Source organism: Mus caroli, chromosome 7, assembly GCF_900094665.2.
Source record: "Mus caroli chromosome 7, CAROLI_EIJ_v1.1, whole genome shotgun sequence".
Taxonomy (NCBI): Eukaryota; Metazoa; Chordata; class Mammalia; order Rodentia; family Muridae; genus Mus; species Mus caroli.
In genome coordinates, this window is record NC_034576.1 from 69778089 (window position 1) to 69793536 (window position 15448).

Below are 15448 nucleotides of genomic sequence, written 5' to 3' on the forward strand. Positions count from 1 at the left end.
ACCTCTGCTGTCAAGCCCTGGTGTCCCACGTGACTGAGCCTGGAGGGTGCCATCTGCAGATGGCACAGTCAGAGTCAGGTAGAGATCAGGAGAATGCCTTGCCTAAAAGATCTCAGCCAACATCTATCCACCTAGTCACCTCCCCTGATTTAGAGTCTCCACATCTCTGAAATTTGTACCGAAGAACCAAAACTTTTATCCCTTTCCATGCTGGAACTTTCCAGACTCCAACTTTCCTCAGAAGAGCTCCTGCCTTTCTGCCCAAATCCCATTCCCATTTCCATTCAAATCCAAGCATACACTTAGAGACCATAAATATTTATGAACATTGTGGCTTGGTTTTGGCGGTACCATTTTATTCCTTGGTATTTGGGGCCCCGAGGGTTCCTCAGTCAGAGTAAACACTGATGGTCAAAGACCATCAAGATGGGACAAAGAGGAGTGTGGCTGTTCCTGTTGGAGGAGTTGTACGTGTCCTCTGAGCCCCATGCTCATCTGCACTAAGTGGGGCAGACATCACTTAGTGTGTTGCTTGGCATGTAGATGATCATAAATGTCTATGACTTCTTTATCACAGCATCATCATCATCATCATCATTACTGATATCAAATAAAGCCATTGGCTCTCCGTGTTAACACATTAGACCAAAGGAAAGTTAAGACCCATACTTTCAAGCTACTTCTTAACAGTGAAACCTTAGAGACAATATAAAGTTTACTAATGGTGTGCAATAGACACACTAGACCATTCAGACTACAGAGCTGTGTTGTGCCCCCTAAGGCACTCACGGGGAGCCTCAAACACCTGATGACCTCTCATTATTCCCATCTAATAAGCTTCCATTTACTGAGGCAGGGGATTCTGATCTGTGTTTTAAATGTCCTCAGGTATTGAGGACAGAGCTAAGTGACTGAGACCTTGATCTGCACTAATCACTCTGCTATTGGGCTCACTGCTCACTTGTGCTTGTCCCTCCCCTCTCCCTCCCCCTCCCCCTCCACTCACATTGCCCATATACCCCTTCCCACATCAACACCCACCAACCTTTCCCTCCTCAGATAAGCCCTGTGAACTCTACTGCTCACCCCTCGGGAAGGAGTCCCCGCTGCTGGTGGCTGACAGGGTCCTGGATGGCACACCCTGTGGACCCTACGAGGCTGACCTCTGCGTGTATGGCAGATGCCAGGTGACCTGATTTTCCTACTGTCCTTGGTGGGGCTGTTGATAAAGGTTTCCTCATCCCCAGTGGAGCTGGGGGCTTTTGCAGGTCAGCGGGGAGGAGGTTTTCTCAAGGATGTCTTTGCTGCCCCCTCCATGGCCAGTGGCACCAGCACATGCCCTGCCCTTGGCAGTGACTGAGTATTATGTGACGGTAGGCTTAAGTGGTTGAAAGATCAACAGCCTCTTGAAACTATTTGAAAATTCCTCTAGATAACCATGATTTATACAAAGAGCCGGAGTGTATGAGATAGGACTGGAGGATGAGCAGACAGCACACTGTGTTTACTTACAAACAAGCACCTTTGCAGACAGTGTCCAGGGAGAGCGATGTGCCTGACATCTGAGGAGCCTTCCACCCTCTGGGCCATAGATCCCCAACTCATGACTTATTAGGAAATTGACAAATACCCAAAGCAAGGAGGAAGGGAGGAAGAAGGAAAAAAGTGCTCTGTTGTCCTGTTGTCAGTCTCTAGCCATCAGAAGGAGCATCTGGTGGGGTGAAGTAAGACCAGGAGGATGGAGAGGCTATGACTTTTCAATGGGCAGGGGATACAGCTCAGGTAAAGCAACCTCTGCCCACAGGGGTCATCTTGTCATGACTCAGCTCAGCCTGAGCAGAGTTAACCCCATCAAGCAGTTGTGGTGAAGAAATAGTCTGGCTTATAAAGGATGAAGCTACCTCCCACCATGCTAAAGGCACAAAAAGCCAAGGTCTCAACAGTGGGTATATTTTTCATCTGGTGAGGGCTCACTTCTCATGAATAGCTTCTTTATAGTCCATCCTCACATGATGGAGGGGCGAAAGCAAACAGTTTCAACCTAAGTAGGTTTCTTCCTGAATAGCCCAAGCCAATCACATTGGTTAATCTTTCAAGGAAACAATTCCTGGCTTTGTATCTAACAGATACGTTAAGTCCCCATGTGTCTTAGCAAGGACACCTCCCAGAAACCAAGGAGTGCTTGAGCAGGCCCTTCTGAGATACTTTATTGTAGCAAAGAATGTTCCAGGCCCTGTTTCTGGACAGCAGGAAGAAAGATCTTATCATTATTGCTGAGCATTGCTCACAGTTCTCAAGAAGCCTGCTAGTGGTCTCTGCTTCCTAAATGCCATGCTTGCCTGGATCATCCTGCATGTTGGCATATTGCAAACCAGTGACGTAATTCTTGTTCTAGAAGCTTTACAAGTCCAAGCTCTTATACCTTTTAGGTCAGGGACAACTGAACCAGCCCAGCCCCTTGCAGGCATCTGCTTCAGTAGTCTTGCCAACGAGGAGGTCCTTCTAAGAATCCTCAGATTCTCCAGCCAGTGAAGCCTATGTTTATGCTGAGCATAACTTCAGTTCCTAGTGGTATGTGCCAATGGGCACATCCCATGAAATTGGATTTAATCTCAGGTTTTTCAACCTGAGACTATTCCATGTACTGTGACAATGGATTTCTCAGGTCCTTGCCCAGGTATTGTCAGATGGCTCAGTGGTTCCAGGCTAAGATGAGGTGCTTATCATTTACAAGCCATACTGGTGATGTCTGACTAGAATTTGCAAGTGGGACTGGAGCAGCTTTGGAGATGAAATGATCCACTAAATCCAAACGTTGTCTAGAATTCCAGAAAGGTCACACATCAGACTCTGACTATACGTGTCTGGGAAGTGGAGGAAGAATTGGGCTCAAGACTTTTGGTTGTTGGAGTCTAGAGAGAAGGTGAATTACTGAGAAAATCAGAGAGAAGCAAAAGGTTGGCTCAGAGTTGGCACATGCTCAGTTGGCCATGCCCAGGCAGCTGAGGAAGTGAGAGAGGAAGTCTCAAGAGCTGGGAGAGAAACAGACAAGAATTGTAACACATTCTGAAATATCTGCTTATTTCTGCATTATTTTCTCTTTCTTACACACCTCTGTCCTCAGGTTAGACATAGTAGGTCCTCAATAACGGCCTTGGATGGATTCTGTCTATAGACTCGACTGACTTTAAATGCAAAATACTTCAGAAAAAATGTATTTTTCCTGAACATATGCAAGTTTTTCTTATCATTATCGATTTACTATTATTTAATTATAAATAATAAAAACTTATTTACATTTATTCACTACTATATCTACTCTGAGATGATTGAAAGCTTACAAGAGAATGTGTGTAGGTTCTGGGTAAACACTTCATCATTTTCTGTAAGGGACTTAAACATCCCTGGATCTTCCTGTGTTTGAGGAGTTCTAGAACCAATTCCCAGTGGATACGGAAAGACAAGTATACACAGATTGAAGGTACTGTGGGTGGCACACTGTGACAAATGCTAAAGAGAAGGTCAAAGAGGAGGAGGACAAAGCCTCTGCTATTAGGTGTGCTGACAGGAGGATATTTGCTGCTGACAACAGGGCAAAGCTTCTAGGCCTGGGATCCAGGATTCAAATCAGTAGAAACCAATGCTTCTCATGCCTGGGGCAAAGATGTCTTTTGCATATGGCCTGCACATCGTCCTCTCTAGCACATGGCACACTCTAGCACATGGCACACTCCAGCACACAGCACGCTCCAGCACACAGCACACTCCAGAACATGGCTTACACATGGTGCACTCCAGCATGTGGCACACTCCAGCACGTGGCACACTCCAGCACGTGGCACACTCCAGCACGTGGCTCTGAACTAGATCTCTTCGAACTTAAGTCTGCATGTGATATAGGAACTGCCTTGACCAAAGAGAGCTTATGCGTAGCTTGCCAGTTCCATGACATCTTGTACTTTTTGTTATTCCACGAGGCATTCTTGTCCCTAACTTTTCCAAAAGAACAGCACCCTGGCCAGTGCATGTTGGCTAGGAACTTGGGAGCTCAGAAGTGGTTGTTCTGAAGATTCCTTAAGGGCGAACGAGAGAGTAGCCCTGGACCAGCAGGGTGCTGTGGGAAGGCTTGAGACCACTTACTGTTTGGAGTGTCCTTGGGTTTGGTCATCTTGTTCTCTTGGAACACTGAGGCTCATAAATGCAGTTGTTAAAGCTCCACTAACACTCAGAAATCATGACTTTAATCGTGCTTTATGGTCGCTTCCATTTCGAAAGAATCATGTCTGTCCCTGCCAAGCATATTATAGACTTCTTTCACTGACTTTAGCAAAGGGAGAAAGTGTCCTGTTGGCAAAGTGCTTTGGCTGTCTTCCTTCAGGCCTCAGATTTGCTGCTGTTCTGACAAGGATATCTCTGCAGGCCTGGCTCCCAAATGCAAAAGGTGACATAGGCAGAACTGGGAGGCCTGGCTCAACCTTAGAACCGAAAGTTCACCTAAGGGGCCATCTGACCTCAGCCTGAGAACCCAGGGTTCACCTAAGGGGCCATCTGACTTGCATCTTTTCAGCACTTGATGTGCAAAGTTCCCTTCACTGCTGTTGGGAGAAGCTATGGGGACCAAGTGGGATGTTTATGTAGAGCATACAAAGCTGCTTAATCAGGAAACCTTAGCTGAATTTCAAGATAAGCAGCCAGCAATGAAGCCAGAGACTTGCAATGATAACATGGGAGTGGATTAGAAATCACAGGAAGCCAGTGGAAGGAAGAGCTACATCGGAGAGCACATGACGGAAGTGGGGAAGTCAAAGGAAGCAGGTCCCAGTGACATGAGAGGCTGGGGTGAGAGGCCCATTCTGACGCCAGCTTGTAGCTATGCCACCAATAGCTTGGATAGTAACTGTGAGACTCAGAGGCAGGATACAGAACCTTACATGCAGTTTTAGCAATGGGATATTGGCTGAGCCTTCTGCTCTGAGCAGATCCCATGATCTGTGATGCTCTCTCAGCTCTGGTCAGTTTCTACTGAGCAACTTCACAGAGTAAGAAGTAAAGTATGGCATGGTGTGACCACGCCCCCCCTCTGGCTACCTGCTTCACCACCCTGATGTGTCTGCTCTGGTGAGGCAGAGGTTGGTTGTCCTGCTTCTCAGAGATGTGTAGATGATACCCCTGTGGGTATTTTAGGGTAGCAAGGCTCCTTTATTCCATAGTGCATGTTTTCAAATACATTTGATAAATTCATAAAAAGATAAAAAAGACAAATCAAATCTGTATTCTGGTTAAGTTTTTTTTCTCTCTCTTCTGAATTTAATAATAACTAAAATGTGACAGGGTCCCCCCCAGGCACATTGCCTCTCAGAGAAATCAGTTGTGCAGGGAATCAGCTTCAAAACATCAAGGAATCTTAAACACAGATGAACCAGCCCTTTGGTTTTCTAGAAAATTGGATGTGACGGCATCATCGGATCTGCGGCTAAAGAAGACAGGTGTGGTGTCTGCAGCGGTGATGGCAAGACCTGCCGTGTGGTGAAGGGTGACTTCAGCCACTCCCGGGGGACAGGTGAGTGCTGGGCCCAAGGGCTATGTTGGTTACAGGATCACTAACACACACTTTACCTTTCATCTTCTTTGCCCCAATGCTAATGGTGGTGTGGCTTTTTGTACATCAACATTCCTGCCGAGTGTTCTTGATCTTTCCATCTGCACCACCTTTCCAGCCCTGGGCTTCTTGGTCCAGAAACAGGAGGCCATTTGCTGGTCTGCTGTCACAGAGGACATCAGCTTATGGCCTTCAGTCGGGTGAGGAGTAGGACATCTGTGGGAGAGAATGAGGACGAGTGGGCAGTCTCTACAAAGTGACTCTCCAGACCTTCAAGAGAATGAATGAATCTAAGCTGGAGTACATCTATTCTAATCCCTGCACGTGGCTTTGCATAGCAACATGTCAGTTCTCTCCCATTGAGAGAACAGAATCATGGTTTTAAGTCCTGCCTTGAAGAACAGCCCATAGGATAAGGCAGAAGTCAGACCTTCCTGTGTGGATAGAAAGCTGGGTCTATAGGCCCATCCCTTCTAGAAACTATCAAAAGGACACACTAGTCAGGATCTTATGAAAGCAAACCCAGAGGTAATAGCAAACGCAAATTTAAATTTAAAAACAGAATTTCAGGGCCAGGAGATGTGTTTGCCATGAAAATTGAAGGTAACCTGAGTTCAATCCCCCAAACCCACATGGTGGAAATAGAGAACCAACTCCCACAACGTGACATTTGACATCAACATACACACTACATTTGTACACACCACACATAGACACACATACATGTACAAGTTGAAGTTGACAGCCAGGCAGTGGTGGCACATGCCTTTAATCCCAGCACTTGGGAGGCAGAGGCAGGNAAAAAAAAAAAAAAAAAAAAAAAAAAAAAAAAAAAAGTTGAAGTTGACACCCATCACATTGCTCCAGAGAGAAGCAGAAGCTACCAGTAGGATTAGTTCATTTGGGGGGACTTTGCCCTCTGGACCTGAACTGTCCTATGCAAAATACACCAACCATTCAAGTCTACCCAAATTTAAATCATAACTGGCAGAAATTAAACTGACTTAGAAATGACGGCAACATTTCAGGTTCCCCATTTCCAGCAGGGCTGGTGGGTCTCAGGTCAGACAGAGCACATCCTTGTCATAGAAGGGTTCCTTGGGCAGCATAGCCCTAACACTTAGACGATTGCTCTTTGCTTTGGTGAATCTGATACTGTTTCACTTCTGGGCACCCTGGATTTGCCTTGTGTAGTTATCATCGAAGTCGGGAATTAAACCTCCCCAGTTGGCAAGGGGTTACTATTTAATCCTGACTTCTTTTGATTAAATATAATCATTAGGAACCTTATTTATAATCACCAAGATGTCTCAGCTGGTAAAGAAAGACACTTGCGATAGAAGATGGCCTTGTTGTACATCAGTCAGTGGGAAGAGAGGCCCTTTGGCCTCCAGTGTGGGAAGGTGGGAATGGGTGGGTGGGTAAAGGGGGACACCCTCATAAAGGCAGGGAGAGGGGGGATGGGATAGGGGGTTCCGGAGGGGAGACCTGGAAAGGGGATAACATTTGAAATGTAAATAAAGAAAATATCCAATAAAAGGGAAAGAAAATCATTAAAAAAAAAAGCCACTGGTGCCAGGCCTGATGATACAGGTTCAGTCTCACATGGGGGAAAGAGAGAACTAACTCCTAAAAGTTGTCATTTGACCTCCACATGCACACAATGACAAGCATGTGCTTGCATTCGTGTGTGTGCGCGAACACACACACACACACAATGATGCTGCTGGTGGTGGTGGTGGTAAATAGACACCTCATTTAAATTGAAGGTTATGCCATCCCTCAGTTGTCAGAACTGGGTGCAGTTACATCATTCTGCATTAGATGGGTTGAGCACAGCCACACCCACCTCTTGATGAGTTCAATAGAACATTGAAGAAGGTCCCATGGTAACCTTTGAAATCCTCTACCATAGCAGCTTACTTGTCAGACAGCCCAGGTCAGGACAAAAGCATCAGTTTTAACCTAAGGAGATGCTTCATCCTTACACAGCAGCATCCTTCCTCCTGCCCTTCCTCGATTTACCCAGTCAGAGCTGGGCTCCATCTGTGTGTCCTCCAGAGAAGCGCAGGCTTCTGTGTGTAGAAGTAAGTGTCCCGTGGAAGGAAAATCTTATGGGGAACTTCTTTGGGGTAACTTTTAGCTTAATATGCTTTCTTCTAGCTGCTTGAGGTACAGAACCCATAACAAACTTCAGGGAAGGGAAGCAAGCATTAGCTTCATCTACCTGCGAGCTTATTGCTTCTGAGCAGCTGCCCAGTGCCATACATTAGTATTAAAGCACAGTCAAGGGTTTGGCTTTAATTTTTAAATCCTTCACCATCAGAATCTGTGAGTATAAGATCACATCAGTGTGGATTTTATTCATTGAAAGTCTGTGTGTGATGTTCATTTCCATGTGATTAGCTATTGGCTGCCTAGGATTTAATGTGCTAGACTGCATTAATGCAGAATGTGGATACTGGGTCAATGCATCCTGCCTTCTCCACCCCATCCCACCCCCTAGAACATTTATTTGGCATGCATACATTTCAATATCAGATATACAGACTATCAAAGTTAACAGTCACCACATTAGTCACAGTCGAGGTGAGGCACCTGGCCAGGGCCCTTGTATAGATCAGTTATAAAAGGTGACTTAAGACAGTGCAGCCAGGGTAAAGAGAAGACACTCTGGCTAAAGGTGAATCCCTATATTTGAATGAGACTCAGCAGAGAAATTCTATGTAGGTCCCAGGTCATTTGGCATCTTGGTGACCCCAATCAAGTGGATTTGCTAATCTTGTTGGTATAGATAGGAAGGCAGCTTTCATCTGTGCCCAGCTCCGAGGAATGAAAATGGGAGGAATGCCTTATCACCCTTCAGGGTGGGTATCAAAGAGAAATGCCATACAGAGAGATAAAGCAACATCAAACGCAGGAACTTCGCCAGGTCCTGCATGGAGGCCTGACCCCAGCCTGAACTCTCCCAGGTCTGCTTCCAAAAGCCCTGAGCTGGGAAGCCAGAGTAGATGCATACCGTGCCCTAGATAAGCCAGAAACCTATGATGGAAGACCTCAAAGCCTTGCCTGGGGAACTAGCTTTCTAAGTGTAGAATGTTTGCTGCCCCCACCTTTGCCCTCCCAATCCTGAACACACAGGCTTTTTTAGCTATTCCTGGGTAGAAGGAATTCTCACGCCTTCAACTGGACTGAAAGGCCTAGGCTGTTTGAGTTGAGTAGGTTGAAATCTTCTGCTATGATGCTTTCCCATCAAACATTAACTTTTCATTTAAATGTTGTCACCTTTATTTTATCCTGCTCTGTAGAACTGGAAAGATGGCTGGTTCCCGTGGACATTCAGTATACAGATAGGTCAAAGTTCCAACTGAGGCCCAAGCAAGGTGCCTGATGGGTCCCTTTGCACTTTGTTCTTGGAGAGACAGGAGATTCCTAACAGAAAGGCTGACATGGTCTTCCTTTTATGAATACAGATAGATACACATCGTGGTGTATCAGCAATCAATTAGCCTCCAGCTACTGCCACATCCTGAGTTCTGTGCTCCATCTTTAGGTGTGGGGGGTGGGAGTTCCATGGGAAAGTTCATGGTTCTTTGATGGTGCTAAAACATCGTTCCACTGATAGAGGGGAACAATGCCCATTGCTAAAATGCACCCAAACCAACTGTGACCTTTTTCTTCTTCCCAGTCAAGAAACAGTCTTTGTATGAAGGTGTCCATGTGTGGGATGGCAAAGGCAAGTCCCAAGTGTTTCTCGTGTAAGATGTTTGACTCTATGGCATGGTCCTGAAGGTGACATGCTTGGTGTGGGGCTCTTACTTATGTGCCTAAGTGTTTTCTGAGTAGAATTGGCAAGAATGAGTCATGAACGAAACCACGGGCAAACCAAAGGTCAATGACTACTTATTATAGGACACACTTAGACCAATTGCCCACTGGGAAAACTAAACTAAAGCCAATATTGAAGACAAAAGAGCCGTGAATTGAGAGACTAGGCAAAAACATTTCCTAGGGTGCCATGGGTGGCTTTATATTCTTATCAACCACATCTGGTACCTTAGCAAGAAATGCAAAGACAGGGAAGCTCGTCTTGGTTGGTGCCTCCCTCATAGGGAAGTTTCCTTATCACCATGATCACTGGACTAGATTTTCCTTTTGGCAGAGGGCATCTTGATGCCTTCCTGGTAGAGATAAAGGCAGTGGCCTTGATCTGACCTGGCTGTGCTGCCCACACATTGCAAGGGTCAGCTAAAGCATGGATTAGACTCATGGGCCTCTAGATGGAAATGAGATCTTTCTAGTTATCGTTCAGAACCACCTATATCAACACACAGAATAGCACAGAGTCCCCCACTCATCTCTCCCAGCAGTTTTTCAACTTGAGGATGCTGAGGAAGCCATCCATTTCCCATAGGCACTAGGCTTTGAGCCTTGAATCTTAATCTGGTCCAGGCTTGCAGTTTGCTGTATAATCCTCTCCCATGATGCTGTGGTAGCCAGTCACTATATCCAGGAGCAAATCACAGTGGGGGAGGGCTGTGCTGCACAGTGGGCTGAGCTGTGGCCTTAGATTAGGTGTAGTGCATGCGCTTTTGATTTAAGTTATTCTGAACTTACAATGGGTGTTTCAGGGTGTGACCCCATTATAAGTTGAAAAAAGTCTGATCTCATAAACAATTCTCTTTCTCATAAACAATTTTGTAAACAGAGAAAAGCAGAAACTTAGCAAAATCCTTTCTGGATATCTTGGGATTTGTCCAACAAAATAATTTCTTTATCTTCCCATAAACTAGGTACCACATAGAAAAAGAATCCCAATACATAATCAAGATTAGACCACTATTCTAATATCTCAGTGATGTTTGTCCCAAAATAGCCAATACTGCTTAACAACAAACCTATAATTCCAGATCTCCAAGAAGAAAAACTGCTTAGAAAATGCAGGTAATCATAATTACACAGAGGGGAAAATAAGCCTGGAGCCTGGTAATATTAATTGATCGAGTCAAGACAGACTTGAGCTGACCATTCCTGAGACTTCACTTGGTGCAAAAATGGTGTATGTCCTAGAACAACGGCAAAGGCTTGGTTTCCCCAGTGGCTTCTTCATGATCAAATTGTTTCTCTAACCGATTCCTCTTGCTTGGTGACTGGAGCTATAATGGAAAATTACTCGGAGGTGAAGCCCTGTTCCTTGGTCTATTTATCTCCTGCATCCTCAGAGTGATTCTTCCCTTTCGTTACATCCCATGTGCTATCTCTGACTAAGTCATGGGACATCTGGCCTGAGAGACAAGATGCTTTGGGACTTGGTGAATGCACATTCTTCCTTCCTGGTCATTCTCCTTACCACCTAGTGTAGGTTTTGAGCTCTGGGCCAGAGCTGACCAGAGAACAATGGGAGGCAGAGGCCTGCCTTTCATTCAGGGTCTTTCTCTTTCACTGGTTCCTTCAGTGTCAAAACCAGATAAACTAATCAGGCATATTGGCACATGTCTTTAAGCCTGGCACTCAGGAGGCAGAGACATGTGGATCTTTCTGATCTCTATGAGTTCAAGGTCAGCCTTGATCTATAAATCAAATTCCAAGACAGCCAAGGCTACATAGAGACACCTTCTCTCAAAGAAATAATAGATAGATAGATTAGCAAGAAATGCAAAGACAGATTAGGTAGACAGACAGACAGACAGACAGACAGACAGACAGACAGATAGATAGATAGATAGATAGATAGATAGATAGATTGATAGATAGAAAGAAAGAACAGGGAGGTAGTACTAGGAAGGAGGATTAGCAGAGCCCATATGCCACCACCACTTCCCTACTGGGAGAGGCCACCATACTTGGCTTGGTTTGCACTTCTGCCCTGAGCTTGCCATTGTTGATCAGCCTCTTCACCTCAGGAGAGCTGCAGGAAGAGACAGAAAGCAGATGCCCTTTCAGTGTTGCGACTTATGCCAAAATTAGATTTAAAAATAACCCAGTGACCATGCCTGGTTGCAAATGTTCCTTGCTCAGGAATTTGGGAAATCAACTAATTAAGACACACTGCCTCTGATGCTGCCAGCTGATGGTGCTAATACTAAGCTGTTAATCACAAAACAGGAAAAAAAAGACCCCACCTCCAGCAGCTGCTCACCACCCCCGACACACACCCTCACACACACCCCCAGTACAGTTCATCTCCACGGGCTCATTTTGTTCTCAAGTGTATGACTTCTGGTTTAAATGGAAATTCTGAAAAACATTTTTAACCACTTTGATCCTGGAAAATTTTTATCTTTGACACTTCACTATTATGTATTCCCCATATCCAATAATTCTTCAAATTCCCCAGAAGAAACAAAAATTCTCTAAGACATATCTGGGGTATAAAAATCTAGTGCTATTTCAAAAGGGGCGGGGTGAGGTAGGGGAGGGGAGGGAGTAATTTTGGTGGTGGTAGTGGTTTTATTTGTAGCTCACTCCCCCTCCCCCCGTCTCCTTCCTTCCTTCCTTTCTTTCTTCCTTCTTTCCTTTCTTTCTTTCTTTCTTTCTTTCTTTCTTTCTTTCTTTCTTTCTTTCTTTCTTTCTTTCTTCCTTCCTTCCTTCCTTCCTTCCTTTCTTCCTTTCTCTCTCTCTCTCTCTCTCTCTTTCTTTCTTTCTTTTTTTAAAGAAAAGAGTCATTCTTAGAGGAAAGCAGTTAGCCTCCCTTCCAGGTTTCCATCCTAGTCCCTGCTACTACTGATCTTGTCTGTGTTGCTATATTTGCCTGTTCTGGCCTCTCACGCTACAGTCCTGGGCAGGCCGTGCTTTGGGTGGCCTCTTTTACTTAGTACAATGTTTCCAAACTTCAACTTTGTAGCTGGCCACAGCAACATTTCCCTTTTTCTCTTGTCAAACACTAACCTGCATTGTTCAGCAAGACCACGTTTGCAGTATGTTCATCAGGTTTGGGTTTGGGTTTGTTTTTTGCTGTTGTGGTGTTAGTGGTGGCTTTGGCTACCACAAATAACACTGGGTATAAGATTCATTTCCTTTGTGTGTAATATGTTACTAGGGGACAAATTTTTCTTGGGAAAGTTACCCATCCTTCCCAGGGTGTCTAACTTGCAGTAGATTCAGGTCCCACTCTGCTCGCCAGTGCTCCCTATCCTGCCTTCTGGTGCAGCAGTTACAGTGCATGCAGGTGCTGTGGTATCTCACCATCCTCTCTCTCTTTGGGCTCCCTTAGTGATTCATGCTGCATGCCATATTTTCTTGAACTCATATATTGGCCCGGCCATGTCTGTATCTTTTTGCAAGAAATGCCCATTTAACTGCTTACCTATTTTTAGCTGGGATGTTTGTTTTATCACTGAATTGTGTTATTTATATATTCTAAATCAGATTCTTGATAAGGTAAGTGACTCTTAACTCTTTCATCCCAGCGTCACACACTGCTGTTTCACACTGCTCACGGTGAAGAGTGACAAGTTCTTAAACGTTGATGGGAGCCAAGATTTGACTTTGTTGTTGTTGTTATTATTGCTATAGGGTGAAGCTGCTGCCCAGTCCTAGGACTCCAGGGTGTCCTTATGTCTTGTCCTCAGAGTTTTGTAGTTTTACCTCTTACACTTAAGTCTGTGAGCCAGCTTTAGCTAGTTGGGCTTTGTGGAGAGTGTGGTCTATGATAGAGGGTAGCCAATTATCCCAATGCTGTTTGTTGAAGACTGTTCTTTCTCCCATTGAGTATCCCTGGCATCTTTGCTTTATAAAAATAAGCAACAAATGATTTATTCCTGGACTCTCAATCATATCCCACTGATAGAAGTATCTATTCTCACACCAGTACCACACTGTTTTGATTAGTGTAGTTAGCTAAAACGTTTGGTAATCAGAAAGTATGAGTTCTCCAACTTCACTTGAAATATGCGTTTTGACTCTCATGAGGCCCTTGCATTTCCATACGAATTTTAAGATCAATTTGTCATGTTTGACAAAAACACATCTTTGGGGGGGGGGGATTTTGTTAGTTACTACCTTAGATCTGCAAGTCACTCCTCCCACGCTGTTATTAAGTCGTCCAGTGCTGTGGTTGGAACTCCGTGGCAACCTGCTTGCCTCTCATGCACAAGGCCCCAGATCAAGTTCCGGGATCCAGCCCGTCCCCAAAATAAAATCTTTCTGATCCATAAACATAAACATATGACATATTTTAATTCACTTAGATCTTCCCTAATATGTCTCAATAACTTGTTGTAGCCTTCAGTATAGAGGACTAACATATCATGTCTTAGATTTATTCTGAAATGTTTTATTGTTTTTGGATGGTACCTACACAGTTTCCTAACTGTTGCTTCCCAGTGCAGCAGAATTTTATGGTTTCCCCTGCATCATCCAACCTACTGCACTGCTTTCTAGTGGCTCCCTTGGGTTCTTCCTTGGGACTTGCTGTGCATGCAGTGTTATTACCATGTGTGAATAGAGATAAGCTTACCTCTTTTTTTTTTGCTCCTATGTTTATGTCTTTTATATATTTATATATTTAGTTGTTTATTTTTGCCTAATTACTTAAGAGCCTCCAATACACAGTTGAGTAGGAAAAGCAAGCAAGATATGCTTTGTAAAAGCCCTTCTCCTAAGGGGAGAATGACTCAGTATTTAGAAGTTAGTTACATCATTACTAGGAGGTTTCAGATAACTGCTAAGGTCGTTCCCTTTCAGCTCCTGGTTGAATTTGCCGAGGATTTTCTTTGTTTCTATTGAGATAATCATGTACATTTTATATGTTATTAATAATGGTGATTACTTTGCATCCCTGAAGTAAGTTACATTGGATCACAGTATATAATGCTTTTTAGATGTTGCTTGACTAGGTTTGCTGAAGTTTTCTGTGTATATTTATCTGTGACATAGCATTGTCACTAACACTATTTATACCAGTATGAGTAGCCATTCCCAAGGCAATACATACAGCAAAATTTAAACAAAACCATGAAATAGAACTGTATATTTTAGTGCATATCATTTTTGAGACATATCACGTCTTTAAAGTAGCAAATAGTTATTCAAAATATTGTAGTATAATAAAATATTGAGGTATAGTGATACTCCTGACATTAATGTACAATATTATACATATTTATATATGTATAGATATATGTGCAAGAAGATATGTAAGTGACCATATACCAAACCAATAAAGGTGTTTCCATAAGAGAGATAAGTGAGATAAAGTATACTTAAGATTGAGCTGTCCCTGAAAGTCCTACCATCTATAATCTCATATAATTTGTATAAACTTAAAAACTAGAAATTGTTTTATAGTAAAAGTGATTTCATCTGCTATGGGTGAGCCCGTGCTCTAGCTAGTTACACTGTAAGCTAGGGGGAATCCTATTCCCTGCCCACTGGCCTGCCCCTCACAGCCTCACAGAACGGTCTATACAAGTAGTCAGTGTAGTTAGAACTGTGTCACTTAAAATGTGATAACTATGCAGAGCAGCAGCACAGGCTCTGTATCCATGCAGTGGTTAGCCCTCGATGTCCACTTGCTTGGATTAAGAACAGCTTAGAAGTGAGCAGAATACAACATGGAACATTCACGGGGGCTCCTCTCTAACATCTGGACCGATAGATTCAAGGATTCATAATGTGGTGGCACTAATTGGAGGTGTTAAAAGAAAGAAAAGGGGTCTCGAGGTATGTCCTTGTAGCTGTATCTTTTTTGTTTGCTTTGAGGTTTGGGGGAACAAGGTTGCACTATGTAGGGCTGGGCTGGCCTGGAACTCACTCTGTAGACCAGGCTAACCTTGAACTCATAGAGATCTGCCTGCCTCTGCCTCTGCCTCTGCCTCTGCCTCTGCCTCTGCCTCTGCCTCTGCCTCT

At 44.2% G+C, this 15448-nt stretch overlaps 1 protein-coding gene across 1 annotated transcript in view; it reads left to right on the top strand.

The window, feature by feature from the left end:
* Window positions 1–15448, top strand: part of Adamts17 (ADAM metallopeptidase with thrombospondin type 1 motif 17) — a 303015-nt gene that overhangs the window by 200434 nt on the left and 87133 nt on the right. Inside the window, exons 14-15 of the mRNA XM_021167985.2 lie at window positions 1060–1187; window positions 5440–5560. Of these exons, the coding sequence (XP_021023644.1) occupies window positions 1060–1187; window positions 5440–5560 (249 nt within the window). The remainder of the gene's footprint in view (window positions 1–1059; window positions 1188–5439; window positions 5561–15448) is intronic.